This window comes from Triplophysa rosa, linkage group LG21 (genome assembly GCF_024868665.1).
Source record: "Triplophysa rosa linkage group LG21, Trosa_1v2, whole genome shotgun sequence".
In the NCBI taxonomy this organism is placed as follows: domain Eukaryota; kingdom Metazoa; phylum Chordata; class Actinopteri; order Cypriniformes; family Nemacheilidae; genus Triplophysa; species Triplophysa rosa.
The window spans coordinates 7,893,323-7,910,805 of NC_079910.1; the positions used below are offsets into that span (position 1 = coordinate 7,893,323).

At 38.5% G+C, this 17,483-nt stretch overlaps 1 protein-coding gene across 3 annotated transcripts in view; it reads right to left on the bottom strand.

The window, feature by feature from the left end:
• Positions 1–665: 665 nt before the first annotated feature.
• The window catches only part of arhgef25a (Rho guanine nucleotide exchange factor (GEF) 25a), a 59,108-nt gene continuing 42,290 nt past the window's right edge, over positions 666–17,483 (bottom strand). For 2 of the 3 annotated variants that reach the window (XM_057319574.1, XM_057319575.1), the window contains 13 exons: positions 13,832–13,956; positions 13,427–13,493; positions 12,966–13,069; positions 12,624–12,693; positions 8,775–8,864; positions 8,040–8,132; positions 6,957–7,007; positions 6,570–6,647; positions 6,275–6,466; positions 5,766–5,946; positions 5,049–5,266; positions 4,761–4,928; positions 666–2,539 (listed from right to left, as the gene is read on the bottom strand). In XM_057319574.1, coding sequence (XP_057175557.1) covers positions 2,420–2,539; positions 4,761–4,928; positions 5,049–5,266; positions 5,766–5,946; positions 6,275–6,466; positions 6,570–6,647; positions 6,957–7,007; positions 8,040–8,132; positions 8,775–8,864; positions 12,624–12,693; positions 12,966–13,069; positions 13,427–13,493; positions 13,832–13,956 — 1,557 coding nt within the window. In that variant the 3' untranslated portion in view covers positions 666–2,419. The remainder of the gene's footprint in view (positions 2,540–4,760; positions 4,929–5,048; positions 5,267–5,765; positions 5,947–6,274; positions 6,467–6,569; positions 6,648–6,956; positions 7,008–8,039; positions 8,133–8,774; positions 8,865–12,623; positions 12,694–12,965; positions 13,070–13,426; positions 13,494–13,831; positions 13,957–17,483) is intronic. The other variant, XR_008961623.1, reaches the window with a different exon arrangement.

Below are 17,483 nucleotides of genomic sequence, written 5' to 3' on the forward strand. Positions count from 1 at the left end.
AACAGTCACTGAGGACAGAACTCAACTGGAGCTCGCAGTCAATGGACCCCCAGCTGTTTATGTCCCACCGGTGGTGACAGAAGTCGCTTTGATTTGGCACCCTTGTGATAGAGAATCCTCAGAACCCTTTTTCCCATTTGTGTGTGTAAATGAAGTCTTTACTGCTCAAGAATGCCCAGAATGTGATTTAAACCTGAGACAAATTAACCAGATGTCTGTAAGTGTTGGGTGTTAAAGAACAGTTAACCCAAACATAAAAAGTCTGTCATCATTGAGTCACACTGATGTGGTTCAAAACCTTTATATGACTTTTTCTTCTGTGGAACACACATAAGATATATTGAGAAATGTCTCCATACAATGAAAGTCAATGGGGTCTAATGTTGTTCGGTTACCAATGTTTTTCAAAATATCTTATTGTGTGTTCTGCAGATGAAAGAAAGTCATACAGGTTTGAAATGACAAGCGAGAATAACTGAGGAAAGAATTTCATTTTTGGGTGAACTGTCCCTTTAAGGTCTTTGGCCTTACATATTTGTATTTTCTTTTGAACAAAATACTACCAAATATATCTATTAAAATTTTATCAATCAGTTTCTGATAGTTTGACACATCCTTAAAAATATTGCAAAATACAAAGTAAATAAAGAAGACAATAAAATATGTTGTGCTCCAAAAACACCCTTGTGTTCCAAAAGAACACAGTTTAATTCGATATAATACAATGATAAGTTTAGTCACAGACATACTGTAGTCTAGACATATATCATGTCCAATTCTTTCTCCATTTCCTTCATTTTCTAGAAGTGATCTTCAAAAAGCATGCAACCTTGTAAGATCTGAATCCACGTCTGTGGAAAGGCAGTACATGAAAGCTTTCAGTTTATGCAGGGCTATGTCAATTCATTTGATTCAGCCGATTTCAAACTTTGAATATTACATCAAGGCAAGAGAAGGTTGTTACAATCATTTTAAGGATACTAATGCATTTTAAACATGCCAACAGTAAAGCAGTTCAGCTTTGGTGCGGAGTTGAAGTTAGTTTTCAAGTTACCTGTGGTTTGTTGTTTAGGTAGCGCTAAAGGTCTCTGGCGCCCCCTCTTGGAAAGAATGTGCTATGAACTAAACTGAGTAAAAGTGCTTTTGATAATGCTGAACAACATAGCGAACACATACAATCCCTTCTTTGGTGTCTAACATTGTGTGACAAATTTTTTTGTTTGAATTCAGTTAAGAATGTCATCTTCCATAGCAAAAATGTTGTTGTCATAAACGAACATCTAAGCAAACTTGCTTAAAAAAAATTAAAGTGATTTATCTCTGTGATAAAAATGAACTGAATTACACATAAGGCCTAATATTTTGTTAATTTCATGTAAAGGGTAGTGGAACCTGCATTTTGGCACGTAATGACATTTTACCTTTGGCCTTGTAAGCTATGAAACAACACTGTTTTTGGAGACCTGCACAGTAAACCCACGTGCATTACATTGGCGGGGGGCAGCAGGGGCGGAAAAGGGTCATTAAACCACAGATAAAGTACTAAAATGTTTTTTCTTTCTGCCATAACAACTGCTGTTCATAACAACGGTCCTTCTGCTCAACAAGGCAGAGGTTTATTGTAAATCACACCTGTTGAACTCAATTTAAATGATTTCATATGTCCACCAGCAGATGCTGCGAGGTGTGAACAAGAAGCTCCAGGAGGGGATTTTCTCACTCTCTGCTACAACGGAGCGGATTGATGACAGAGAATTCACAGACACAGCGCTGGCTGCTTCCCTTTTCAAAAACCCAATGAGGGAGGACAAAGCCAAGCCTCTGTGTCCACAGATACGGTATATACAAATTAGCTGCATTTAGAGTCTCTTTGCCCTTTGGCTCCTTCACAAGAGTTTTTACGCAGCCTACGTGATCATTTGACATGGGATATAGAAAGACAGCCTCTGTAGAGTGGCACCTACAAATCCAGCGTTAGCCACCAGGGACCCTCTTATGTTCATGTACAGCAAGTTCTCCGAACTTCAAAACACATCAGGGATGAAAACGTTCAGCTTGTTCTGGATCAAGCCATCAGAATATAGCATACAAAGACGCATTCGAAAACGAACATTCATACGTGTGCTCTGGCCTGAATGCAAACTCACACCCTCAAAAACAGATTTAGTCTCGTTTCTGATCCAGTGACCTCCCAATATAGGAATGGTTGATTCTCCTTTGAACAAAATACAATCTTGTTAAAAATACAACAAAACAGAAACAATGCAAAAAATACAAAGTCACTAAGTAATTCATGTCACAGGTTTAAGAAGAATACCACGAGATAAAAGATGCAAAGTCCACCAGCGGTGTAGTCCAGACTGTGGCATGCTTTGGTGCACACAACAGATTGCCGTTCACTTTCATTCATGCTGCGGTTTCACAGGTCGTCCTCATCAAGCTGGGCCAAGTTACTAGAACACTGAAGATTGGATGAGGGACTTGGAGCAGCCATACGTCCATCTCTTGGTGAAGACCTGCGACCCCCTTCACCTGAGCTCTGAGAAACCAAAGAACACAGATGAGATGAGGGTGTGCATATAAGAATGGAGTCACGCTTATTTTTTTGCTCATACGTAATTACGATCATTCTTTATAAATCTTCATTTGAAAGGATCTGTGATGCATGACAGATGTAAGAAATCATCACCTGTTCTCCAGGGAGAGAATAATGAGCCGTCACAAGCCAACCTATTTACTAAAAATGTCTGTCGAGTCTTAATTACTGGGAGCAGAGCAGCAAGATATATGTAACTGGGTTTGTAGTCTGACTGAAATAGGATGTCAAGGGAATGTCGTCACAAGAGAGCAGTGCTGCCTTAAATGAATGCTTCAAAAATCTGGTCGCATATGTGGTCTTGAGCAAAAGTATGGCAAACAAAATGAAAATATAGAATATAAAAAACAAAAACACCTGTGAAATCCATGTTAAATTTTTGATAAAAACATTAAAAACTTTTAGCCAGCAGTAAAAGAAATATACAAAAATATAAACTATTTTATAGTCCTTTTTATAGCCCTGCAAAGGCAGTGCAGTAACTTCATTTTTGCTTGAAAGTGAATTGTCAATTTCGTTGTTTTTCCCAGAAAATAATGGGTTGTAACCCGTGAGCCCATGAGAAATAAATAAAAACATTAAAGTCTTTTTCTCAATTCCACACTCTAGAGAGTTAAGGTCTTTTGCCTTTGTAGGGCAGAATACTTCTATGGTATGCATAAATTTAAGTTAATGCTAATTTCAGCATTTACTAATAAATGTTTTAAATCAAAAGTTAACATTAGTTAATTCACTGTGAACATGAATAATTGAATTGACAGAAAAGACACACGAAATTCACATGTGCAAAAAACACATGTGATCACATGTGAAATGTGTGTTTTTGGAACATTTTGGTGTGAATTCCATGTGAATTCCCACGTGAAACCCATGGGATAACATGTAAAAACCCATGGGATAACATGTAAAAACCCATGGGATAACATATGCGACATGTCTCCACATGTGATCACATGTTCTTCACGTCACCACATGTTGCACATGTCATCCCATGGGTTTTTAACATGTTATCCCATGGGTTTCACGTGGGAATTCACACCAAAATGTTCCAAAAACACACATTTCACATGTGATCACACGTGTTTTTTGCACATGTTAAACACATGTTGTATACATGTGATCACATGTGAAAAACATGTGAAATTCATGTGTCTTTTCTGTAAGGGAATAACCAACATTAACAAGGATTAATGCATGTTAGTTAGTATTAGTTGATACATTTACTAATGTTAACGAATACAATCTTATAAAGTGTTACCAAATATGCAAAATATGCTGTGCACTACAGGCCTGATTCTGGGCAAAACGCTGTTAGATATGACAAAGGCCCCTTTCTGTTTCTGTGCAGAAACCTGGCCAGCTTTTCACACTTATTAAAAACCTGAAAGATCTTATTTATTCTTTGTGTCCCTTGTTATCACCTGTCTTCCTTCCATTTCTCACCTTCAGATAAAGAACAATCAAAATCTATTATTTCTCCAAAGCCCACGGAGAAAATAAACGATTGTGTTTTAAAGATACAGAAAGACCTACATATAATACAGATATGTTGTCTCTTGAATTTATAGGATTATAGCTTACAGTATGCTAGTTCAAAACTTACATAATTTACATAGTGCTTTACAGTATTTCACCTAAATAATACTGGGACAAAACAGGGTTGAAACGTAATGAAGTTGACAAAACAACAAAGCAGCACTCAGTTTCAACAACAATCATGCTTTTGATAGAGATCTGCTACTTCCTTCAGTCAACCTGTCTCGTTCCTGTTTGTGAATGTCATTACTCTCAGGCCTGAGTAAAGAAGATAAACAGCTATTTCACACACAACTATTGTTGAGCCGTCATCAAAGCTCATTATCAGGACTAGACTTTATCACTAACACAAGGGAAAATCTTAAAGGGACACTACATCAGAATAAAAAAAACAGACAGACCCTTCATAGTAGTCATATGGCAGATCTGGTACCATAAATATACAATAGTACATACATTTCAAAGTACCATGATAGTACCATCTGATATCATGATTTTACAGGATATGTCCATAACCCACCAGCAGGGGGAGCAGTGTAGCCTCTTATGCAAAATGAGTCCCATCTTCAAACTCTAACCTCATTCAGAGCACATTACATCCACGCGAGTGTTGGAGTATGCACGGTACCTGTGTGCTTTGCGTGCTAGAAGAACACAGCCCGTTGGAGACCTCCTGAGAGTTAAGAGGAGCCTGGTTGAAAGACTGATCTTCAGAGAAGGCTAGATGCACATGAGCTGGAGACGCTGTCTGGGAATTCAGTCTGGAGTCCACTAGAGAGCGTTGGACTTGGGTTGACTGTTAACATCAGACAGACAGAGGGGTTACAAAATCTTTAAGGTTATTTATGTCTGTTTACCACATAACACTATGATCTTGATTATGACTTTAAAGTATGAGATGAATGAAACATCTTACATCTGACTGTGAATGGGAATCAGTGGGGACCTGGCTGGGCAGGTAGATCGATGGTAAAGAGGTGTTACAGGAGTGAAGGCAGGGCAGTTTGTGTCGGTCAATGGATGCTGAAGAGTGTGGTCTCAAACCAGCAAATGCCGACAGAGGAGGCTTCATGCTCCGGCCCAAACTGTTGCTCTTACTTTCTCTTCTCTGGTACTCTATGGGAGACTGCAGGGCTGCACCACATAACAAATCAAATAAGAACATTTCAGTCCGTCTGAAACAACCAATCCAAAGCCACTTAAAGGTCCAGTGTATGAAATTTAGCGGCATCTAGCGGTGAGGTTGTGAATTACAACCAACGGCTCCCCGCCTTCCGAACCACTACGGTGGCTGACACAGGACTAAGATGTCATCACATTTTCTTTTCTTTGCTGAAGGAGATACCGATTTACAAAATGCAAATTCCATGCAAGGGGACCAGCAGTGTCTGTAGATAGAAACAGCTCATTCTAAGGTAATATAAACATAACGTTTTATTACGTAAGGTCTTTATACACCTGAAGACATTTTTATTATTGCATTTCTGTCAATAGATTCTCCAAAAATTACACACTGGACCTACAAATATATTCAAGGAACACACGTGTATAGTACATGTGTTCCCTGGGAATCTATGAAATTTCTGGAAAATTAGTGTTTTGTACGATGAGTAAATGAGTTTTGAACTCTCACCGTTGAGGAAATTGCGTTGGGTCTCCAGTATTTGGCTCACGTCACTGACCCAAGCCTTACAGATGTCTGCTGATGAAGAGTGCAAGACAAATCGCACTGTGTTGCCATCAGCCCCCCGAGACGTGAGGGCGAAGCGAGTGGGGTCATCGTCTACACACCCCTCCACACCCAAACAACTTATCTGAAGGAAGCAGTTACGTAGAAAACATATACACTTATTTAACAACCCATATTAACTAAATTACCATTCAATGATGCTCAGGGCTATTTGCACAAACAAAATGTAAAATCTAATTTGTCCCTAAACAACTTGTTTTTATTGAGGAACACGGAGTTCATAAAAATTACGAAAACATAAAGTTAATTATGCTTAATAAATCTAATCTGTAAGATTTAAGCGAATTTCTCATAAATTAAGCAGAGAAAAGTATGTTGAGAGGATGAAGTCTTGTACAGCAGAAGAAATTAAAGTCAAAACTAGAGATTTAGAAAATATGAGTATAACTCACCTTAATACTGTTCTTAAAAATATATCCAGGTAAAGAAAATCCTTTTTTCCTGTCTATTGGTTCACTGAAGATAACAAGCTGTTCGAAAAGGAAGACCCGCCTCTCTTTAACCCGGGACAGTAAACTGCTGTCCTGCTCTGTTACTGAGAACGTGTCCTGCTGGAGAAGTTTTCCCTGTGCCGTGATCTTCCCCTGATAAAGACAGAGAAAGAACGTGGCCTTAAGAAATCAGATTCGCTCACAGAATTTCCACAGAGCGACAGCTTTAAACCACAGCCTTCGTCTGGCGCCGTACCTCAAAGCCTTGCAGCCGACCCACGTTCATCATGTCATTACAGCGCTTCGGAACAAAACACATCACCTCCACTGCTTTCTGTTCCAGAGAGAAAGAACGAGAGAGAGACATGCAGACAGTTAGAAAGAGAGAGAGAGAGAGAGAGAGAGAGAGAGAGAGAGAGAGAGAGAGAGAGTGAGAGAAGGAAATGTGTGGAACAAACCTGAACATTCTTGGTAAGGCCTATGAGTAATAATTATTAGTGATTTTTGGCTCATACTGACACAAATGGAGGCGAAAACACATGTTGGCACCGCAAGGAAAATACACCATGATCCTTGGTGCGTTTCTGGTCTTGACAAATAAAACTTTTGGATAATTATAGCATCTGAGCAACATGATTTATACCTCCAGCTCTTCGGTATCCATCCCAGCCTTCGTGTAGTACTTCAGGAAATCCTGTCACGAGACACACAGCATGAGCTTTAGAATGGTCTATTTTTGCATCTGAGTCTGTTTGAATTAATGAGTGTTTGCCTGTAGAAACTAATTAGGGTCATTATTTTCAACAAGTTGTGGACACTTTACATTAGGAGAAAAGTATGAGGTTGATTCAATGCTAATTGTTATAAATTGAATGTTAATACATTTGGCAGCGCTTCCTTCTATCATAAACTTCAGAGACTAATGTGTTGTGACAACAGTAACGGTTTCCTGACACTGTGACAAGTGGTCATAAACATTAGCATATAAAAAGTAGAATTGCTTCTGCAAGATGACTTAAAACTATTTAAAACAAGCATTAAAAGAAGCAGGAACAACTAAAAATCAAAATCAAAATCTTTTTATAACATCTTACTTGTTTTGCCAAGCTATAAAAAATCTTATTGGGTAGAAATTGTGAGTGGGGGGGCCTTCAATTATTGTTGTGAACAATGGGGGGTTTGAAGTCAAACAGGCTGAGATGCACTCTATTAATATTTTATATGATAATATAATATATAATATGATCATTTCTAAGTGGTTAAATACTGTGTTGTCAAGCACTTTTTATTGGTTAGATATTTGCAAAACCCACTGACAAACAAAAAGGGTGATTCAAAATAATGATATGGCAAAAAAATCACGAAATACAAACATATGAGCTTTCAGAAGGACAGCAGCAATATATAGTAATTACAAATGAACAAAATAATGAGTAAACAGTTGTTTGCTCTCTGTTGTTTTTTCACCAAAAGGTATTTTTAAATTAAAATGTAAATGTATTTATTTTTAATGGATGTGGCGTAATAGTCAAAATTTCCAAGTGTCCCTTTTGAACATGCATTAGCTGCTGATTAAATGCTGAATAAAATCTTTAGTAAATTATCATATCCTCCTATCAACATTCTGATAATGTCATTTCAGTTATGAAATTTGCAATTGCTTTGACGTGGTTTGCAAAATTGACTTGTTTGTGCCCGTGAATGTGTGTGTTGCCCTGTGATTCACCTTCAGCAGCAGCTGGTACTTCATGATCCTCTGCACAGGTTTGATGAGCAGGTCATTAAGCTGCAGCCTGTGACCCAGCTGCTGTTTTAGCTCCTGCATACACACACAGACAAATACTATAAGACACGCGTGGTTTACTTATTCAGTAGATTTTCCTTATGCACAGAATAACAAGATGACCTATCACATTTGTTCAATTGTGCACGGAATGCAATGCATTCAGCCTTCCATTTCTACTGTAACAAATAAAGCAGAAATATCACAATTGCATAAGCTTTTTGCTGCCAATGTATGCATTCTACTGCGTAAATGATTGCATGTTGCATACGGTTTCATATACTTTGTTTAGGCAGTATATAGGATATACTGTGCAGAAGCCAGTAAGCAACATGGTAATATGCCTCAGCCAAACATTCGCTTTGATCCATCATCCCATAATGCCAAGCAATATCCATCCATAACCTCTTAATGTTTTGGCACAGCACTAAGAAGAATCCATTAAGTGTCAAGCTTTTCGATCAGGCATCTCGCCATTATGTCTGTTACAAGAATTGATGGGACTCCAACAAATGAAAAATGGAAAAAAGGGAGAGATGAAAAGTCGGCTTTGAGATATTTACACAGATGGTCCGGTTGATTCAGTTCGGTCAAATCAGCATGGTATGGCTGACCTGTGCCTCTCTGAGGACTGAGATTGAATGAGTGTGTGTGCGCCTAAACTTGACATGACCTTACCTCAAAGTAAGTCTCGATGTAATCTGATACAATGTGCTCGGACTTTGGTTTGTTCTGGCAATACACCACATATATGTGAAGTCGTCTTTCCTGCAGTTTGTGCAAACAGAGGACTGAATTAGCCCAGTTGAATGGTTACATACTGTACAGTCATTGCAGTACAAACAGTTCTATTCACAAATCACATTAGTAAGCTAAAAGCTAAAAACCAGTGTTAAGAAAAAATGAAAACAGGAGGAATATTGAAGTCACATTTTCCCACCCCAAAGAAAACAAATAGAAAATTAAGCATATGAAGAAATATTTTTGCATTGCAACATTATTAGGGGCCAAGGCCTGAAGTTGTTTGGGGTTGTGGGTTCGAATCCCTTGTAGCACGTGTGTTGTGCTTATATATATAGCCAACATTTTGAGTTCATTTTCACCTATTCTCTGTTTTTCACATGTTTTATTTCTTCCGTTTTTGCTCTTGTTGCTCTGTGCCAGTATGGCTCTGCGCTGTGCTTGTGACACCTTCAGGGGCTTGGCCCTGTTATCGTTGCATGCAGCTATATTTCTCATTGTAATCATGGTATATATCCCCACATTTTCATTACCATAATGCAACTTAATTTTCACCTTGTACTTTTTTTGAAATCCCCAATATTCTAAATAGTGATTCTCATTAGATTCAATGGATTCTTATTTCTGTACAAAATACTATAATGCATTGACAAAGGAAGTACAAAAAACACTAATTCAATATTAGAACACTATTTTCTTTTGTATTAAATTAAAGAGAATACAATTTATTTGCATTCAAATGTGCTTAAATGTCACAGCAAAAATAATGCAATAATCCTAACAAAAGTTTTAATTTTCTTTAAACGGGTCATATGACACAGTTAAAACGCATATTATCATTTGTTTCAGATGTAATGCAATGTGTATACACGATTTAAGGTTCAAAAACGCTGTATTTTCCACATACCGTGCATGTTTGTATCTCCTCTTAGCCCCGCCTCTCTGAAACACGCAGATTTTTTACAAAGCGCATCGCTCTCTGAAAAGCGAGCTGTGCAATGATTGGCCAGTTAACCAGTGCGTAGTGATTGGTCGAATACTGCAACCGTGTGATGGAAATGTAACGCCTCATATCATATTTGGAACATCAGGTTCCAAAGCAATTGTACTGACAGGTACGCCGACCTTACTTGCGTATATATTTGGGCGGTCTTAGTCAAATCATACCACGAACTGACGTGGATTTGTGTGGGTGTGGTTACACGAGGAGTTTCAGGCAGGTCTGGGTGAGCATTCGCTTTTAGATAGAATGCATCTTTTGTTCCGACACTTTCATTTTTGCAATTTTACGTGTCTAATACATGCATGGAAAACTTATAACACACCAAAGACACAGAAAAACACGTAGTCGCGACATATCACTCCTTTAAGCAAAATAATTTTTTTTTTTTTAAATATGACTTGTTCATAACAGATGTTGATATGACCCACAGTGATGTCTTAGAAATACATCAATGATCTTTTTGGAGAACATTTACTGTTATTTCTCCAGGCTTTACACCATCCATAAAATGACTAATGTGACTTACTCCAACTCATTATTTCCACATCTTAAATGAGAGACAGTAAGAGATGGGCAGCACCAGACATGCATTACAACACAGATGTGATTCAATGGAAACTTTGAAGCTGCTGTATATAAGTCTGTAACAGATTCTTTCTGCAGTATGAAAGCATTGTACTGTGACAGCACATAGAGGGAGAAAGAGAGGATGTACAACACTGATGTGAGCAGAAGGTCATGTATAATTCAACCCAATTATCCTGAATGTAATCAGAACCCTATTCTCTCACACTGCATTCGGGTATCAGGAGCATACACCTGCAAGTGCACACACCAACACACACTTATTCACACACAAGCACACTTATACAAAAGTGTTGCCTAGAGACCGCACTACAGTATATAGTAGACATCAAACCATAAATAGTTATGACATCAGACCATAAGAGGCTTTCTTAAAGGTCCAGTGTGTAATTTTTTTAGAGGATCTATTGACAGGAATGCAATATAATATACATAACTATGTGTTCAGAGGTGTATAAAGACCTTACATAATGACGTGTTATGTTATTATTACATTAGAATGAGCTATTTCTATCTCCATACACCGCGGGTCCCCTTGTATGGAATTCACCATGTTGTTTCTACAGTAGCCCTAAACGGCCAAACTGCTCAAAAGAGCACGTTTCGTAAATACGTTATCTCCTTCGGCAAAGAAGCGAAAACTTGATGACATCTTAGTTCTGAGAGAGGGATGGAGTGAGCAGTTGGTTGCGATTCGCAACCTCACCACTAGATGCTGCTAAATTTCATACACTGGACCTTTAATCAAATGTTTTTGTCTTGTTTTCTAGTTTAAAATATTTGAACATTGCTAAACATAAAAAATTTGATGTAACTCGTAATATTGCAGTTATACTATACGTAATATCTTAAAGACTTCTAGAAAATATACACTGTATGTGTATACTGTATATACTGACTTAAATTACTTTTACTCCACTAGCAAACTGTTTTTCTTTGTTTTAAGCATTAACCTCACTATAATGTATTTGTTTGTAATTATGCACAAAACAGAAAAAAAGGTTTAGATTTTTACTACAACACAATACAAAAATACTGATTAGGAAAACTATTTTTGCACTGCAATAACATCTCCTTATAAGCGTGTCTGTTTCAAACAGCGGAAGAATTTTGCAACACATCGTCTCTATATATCCAAAGTTATGCATCAATGACCGGAGAGGACATAGCTTCAGTGGCTCAGAACATTTTTATGTATGAGTTAAGAGAGGGTCTGAGAGCAGGACCAAAGAATGTTAAGAGGGGGGAAGGTGCTTTTTTGGTAAAAGGAAAAAAGAAACAGAGGAGGGGAAGTGAGTGTGACTGGCCCTGACTCCCTCTGTATTACTGTTTCCCATTACCTACCCGTTTCCCACTAGGCTTGTTTTCACAGTTTGATACAACCTTCTGTTACATGTTTCTTTATTCCCCTGAAGTCTTTTCAAGTCATTACCCACAGGACACAGACTTATTAAATGGTAAAAAAGGCAAACGATGACATACGTCTTCTCTTACTGTAACTCGTTGCTTTTAATTTGATTCTTTGATTCACCACCAAAACTCGTATCGCATCATGTGGCAGCTTTTAACAAATTGCTGCTACCATCAACTACTTCCACGACTGTAAATCTGCACATTTTATTCTCTCACATGTACATCTGAGACTGCAGAGATTGTGTTTTTTGTTCTGGGAGAGTTGTTTATGTGTATGCCTATAGCGCAGTGTTGATGTCCAGAAATAGTCTCGGTGTGTAAAGCAGCAGTGTTATCAAAGGATGCGGACGTGCTTGTTATTTCTCTTACTTCTCGCCTATTTTTCTGTCATGCTTCCATCCTGACCCTGCTGAGCCTCGTGGAGGCGGGCCAATGGACACACAGGCAAACACACAGCCAGTATCAGTAACAGGGGGTCCAAATGGGGGCCCAAAATAGAGTGAGACGCTGTGAGGATAAATGGGGTGTTAAAACGGTGAGTGTTAAAAGCCCTCTGTGTTTTCTCAGCTCTGTTTGTCAAAGGAAGTTCTGCTCAATCTTCTCTTCTGAAAAAACAGATTAGATCCAGCAAGAATTTGTGCGATGGTCCACGCGGCTTTGATGCTGGTCTAACTGGTGTCCCAGCATAGCCAAGGCAAAATCTTTGGGTAAAATTGGTTCAATTGTTGGACGACACAGAGTAGGGAAAGACAGACACAAGAGAAAGAATAACAAGACAGACTTACGTGTTTGATAAAAAGTTGGGCCAGTCGTTCAGGCTCGTCTACACATTTCTCCAGCTCACCCAGGAAATAACTACTCAGAACAGAAGGGAGATCAGACGTTCTCCATCATACCACCAAACACTCGCTTTGCTCATACTATAAGCATTTCTCATGCATAGATATAGCCTAAGATCATTTGTTGCTTTTTAACAGACAGACCGGTTATAAGGTCAGAATTTCACATCTAAACAAAGCGCTGGGGAAAGTTTAGTCTAAACTGTCTTTAAAGTTTTAAGAATATGTTCAAAGACTTAAATTCTTTCTCACTCTCACACACACATGTGCAAACACAGATAAACCCACTCTTTATGCCAGTCGTAGATCTGATGAATATTCCCAAACACTATTTTGTCTTTCCCCTTCATATCTTCCGGTACTCCTTTAGCGTTCATGGTGGCCATGTAGCCCTGAAAAAGACATTACATTGTAACCTCACTTAGCACATGACCACAAAGCACTCAACTGTAATGAAACTACACCATTTCATCTGTGACAATAAAGCATTTTTCTGGCATCATTACTTTGATTTATAATACAATCAGTATTACAGCTGACAAAAATTCAGGTCATATGATACATCAAATCTAATTCTACGGTGATTAAATGCTCTGAAATGCATTCTGGTTGTTCTAAGATTACAGGAAATTGATACCATTCCATAACGCCATTGATTAAATCCTCATGTGATTTGCTAATAGATATTTTCAAAGCCACTGCGAAAGCCATTTATTTTTTGTAATGTTGTGAACGAGAATGTGGCTCACCTCCACAATAAGTCCTAGATCACCTACATACATCTTTTCTGTCTCTATTAATTCCTTCAGAACGTACCTACAGGAGAAAGAGGGGGCTACTTTAGATCTTATTGGCTTCGTGAAGTCATTTGATTCCAAAACAATACAGACAGTGCAAAACACGTGGCGAGCATCTAATATCAGCAGAGGTTTGAGCTTGAATGGCATATTAATATAATGGAAGCTGTAGGGGATTTTTTCTAGAAATGTGCAAATATGATATGACTGCTGGTGAACATCTAATATCCGTTCAAATTTGCAATTAAAAAAGCGAAAGATAGGCTTTTCTTTTGTGTTACATAAGAGGCCAGAAACGAGCCGTTCTATAATGTTACGTAAAGGGTAAGACTATTGACATCATGATTTCACACACACATGCTTTTTTCTAAGGCACTCCTCCGGTCCTCTTCGCTGTCTGCGGTGGTTGATGATTGGCTGGAAGTGTCGTCCATAAACATCGAACTATTGTCGTCCGCCTGTAGGCTGGTGCAATGGGTGATCTGGAGACAAAGAGGGAATAACTGTGAATAAGAGATGAGACATAACGCTAAAAATGTTCCTCAAGAGAGAGAGAAAGACAGAGAGAGAGAGAGAGAGAGAGAGGGAGGGAAGATATGAGGTGTTGTAATAGCTCAGGTTGCCTAGGTGACGAGAAAGGAGCACGCTGGGTCTTCTTGTGACAGTGACTGAATGATAACAAGAATTCAGCGCTCTCCCGTAATCATGACAGACTTGCCGAGGGGCGAATTTGCTAAACTGCTGCGCCACATTTGCACATAGCTTTTCATTTAATTCACTAACCACTGCAATTCAATTAAAGTCAGTTTTGTTTTAATTCAATGTATTTAGATGAAATAATAAGGCGCAAAATGCCTGTCTCCTTTGTGATTTATGCTTATTATAAAATGTGCCTTACAAAAGTCAGTTAATAAGCAGACGCATCTTTAATGGAGGTGTTTCTTCCGTTCCCGATTTGCAAAATTTCTCAACTGACTGGCCCAAAAACAACAAACAATTTGTTTCAGCGAATTTACTTCTGCACCATAACGCCACTGACCTCAGTCACCCTGTTCTCACTAAAACTCCCAAATTGCTCTGGTTGACATGGACCATTGTTTTACTTGAGGACAGATGAGCACACAGCGGCGACTCTTGGGACGGAAAAAGGAAGTTCAAAGACGTTCTGTCTTTGTTAAGGTGTTTGTTAACCACATCAGAGGTAAAACTAGCACATATACTATGCTGTAAATCAAGCTCTATCACATCTCTTACAGTTGTTAATAGTGACGCTTGAGGTTGGGAGCTTGAACAAACAACCACTGTTGCATAACCAGGACTCTTTGTGTTACAGAAATGATAGCAGACTTACAATTTTACCTGGCAGATGTCTGATGGGTGGAAAAACGTACTGATACATTTAAGAAGTTTTCTTCTAGTGATCTCCTCTAGTGATGCCCATGTAACCACCCATAAACATCACAGGGTAAACACCCTAGCAACTGCATATCAATGCATTTAAAAGACCCAGAATACCTTAGCAACCTTAAAACATCACCCTGGCAACCATCACAATACTGTGCAGGTGACCACACACACATAATAAGCACTTGTCAACTGACATACTGCTCCCTGTAACGTACAACATTATGCGTCATAGCTGCTGAATGGATAAAGTCAGCTGATTTAAAGAGACAGCGCACAGGTAATGAAGAAAAGAGATATCAGTGGCTGCAGAAAGCCAGAACCAATTATCAGCAACGACCACTTGTAATTGTTTTCTCTTAAAATCCTACAATGTGTCTGCGTAAGTGAGCAGCAATGTGTTTGACAAAGAAACAAATAAAACAACATTCGTGGGTGACTAGATGTCTTATAACCTGCTGGACTCCCACTTTCGTCACATAGCCTCTTCAAACACAGCTTCAATAGCAAAGATTCTTACGCTGAGACCTTGTGGTGGACAGCAAGTCTCCTACATCTTTCAGGTAGTTTGTAGGGGCACTTCCTTTGCTTGTGTGTGCAGTTTCTTATTGTATTGTATTGTATTGTATGTGTGTGAGAGAATGATGTGAGACATTTCATCATGTTGAAATGATGTGGATTACAATAAACGGAAATTCCATGTTCAAACACACGACTATAAGTTATGATGTTAACGTCGTTTACAGATATTTCAACAAGTATGTTGTCGTATATCCCTCAATCACTGTTAGCAGTTTTGTTTTGTAAAATATCTTAAAGGGATAGTTCACACAAAAATAAAATGCTGTCATTCCAAACTTGTATATGACATTTTCTTCTGTGGAACACAAAAGAAGATATTTTAAGAAATGTATCCGTGGTTTTGTTGTGTCCATACAATGGAAGTTAATGGGGTGGGGGTGAGTAGATGATAATTGTCATTTTGGGTGAACTCTCTCTTTAAGAATAAAACAATACAAACAAAATATAAAACTGTTTTCAGAGAATATATCTTGAATTAACTTTTGTCTTCCTCCCCATTAGCAAATACTTTTCTATTTTTAAACATAAATGTAAATATATCAAGTTTCAAGGGTGTTTACATTTAAAAAAAAGAAAAACATTTCCAAGTGAACAAGAAGAACTCTGTCTGATTAAGAAATAGTGAGTTATGTAGTGTAGTGTAATGTTAAGCCCTACACTGTACTGATGTGCGCATTACACCAGGTCTGTCTGCATGTAATATTACACTGTTTTGTTGTTTTCTCATACATGGTTGTGTGTTTGTATGTTTTAGAGCCGTATGAGCTCTCCTGACTGGCTCGCAGGTTTACTCAGATCATTTTCAGATGTGCTTTGGCACAGGCCGCAGGAGAGCCCCCTCGCTTTTAATTTTCCCTTTTTTATCTGCGCGGCTTGTTTTTTACCCAGAAGCCAGGGGTCTTTGCTTGTTCCTTTAATAAAAAGCTGAGATCATAGTGGTTGTTTTTTTTCTACAGGAAATTATTTTTAAAGTTAGCTAGAGCAGAGGGATGACCTTGTGTCATTGTGTCAGGGATGACGGGACTCACGCTATGGTTATATCATCGGCAGCTCCTCTCTCAAACTGCTGTGTCAGACCTCTATGTGTGCGGGGAATATAACAAAACAGTCAGTTTGATAAACATGTGCTGCGCTCCTCCGTCCGTGAGACAGGCCGCATCGGAGGAGTGCTTACATATTCATTCAGGAATTTTCCATTAGCCAACAAATAATAAACTCACGCTGAATTCCTACAGAAAAATCCCTCTGTGTCAGGTACAAAGCGATGTGTCAGTGTGCACTGAATAAGAGAGAGAGAAAGGCATGTCCAGAATGAACTGTGATGTTAACTAAAGCTCGTCCTCTCCTTTGAGAGAGACAGGACGTTGCAATGAAATATAAAAAACTACCATAGAAAATCTTATTTTATTATGTTTCTTATACCAGAAAAAATATGGATATAATCTAGAGATGCACCAATACTAAATTTCTCATCAGATACCGATAGCCAGCCCTGATGATAGGCTGTTTTTAACTATTGGCCGATAGCCAATAGTGTGAAAAATTGCTTTTATAGACCGATACCGATTATTGGCCAATATATCTGTGCATCTCTAATATAATATAATCTATTTAAAGTCCTGGGAAAGAGAATTCTGAGAATTGTTTCTAAACACATTATAGATGTTAGAAATGTATTGCTGAAACACATTACAAAGACTCAGAAGTATGTAGTACTGAATTGTGGAGTTAAACCGTTAAACAGTTTTTCACCAATTCTCTGTTCAGGATTTTTTGGGCGGAGCTAAAACGGGGGATCGATGACGCAATGGAGCGTCCGAGCATGCATGGCCCCTCCCCTATCACTAGAACACCTAGCATCAGGTGTCTGCTCAATCACAATCTCAGGGTTGTAATCTCTCACGCACACGCTTTCAGGCTCTCACTTACACAACTAAACAAATATCACGCCAAATAACAAGCAAATGGTAACGCATAAGCAAATGGATGGAGGGGAATAATGCGAACGGAAGGAGGATCACTG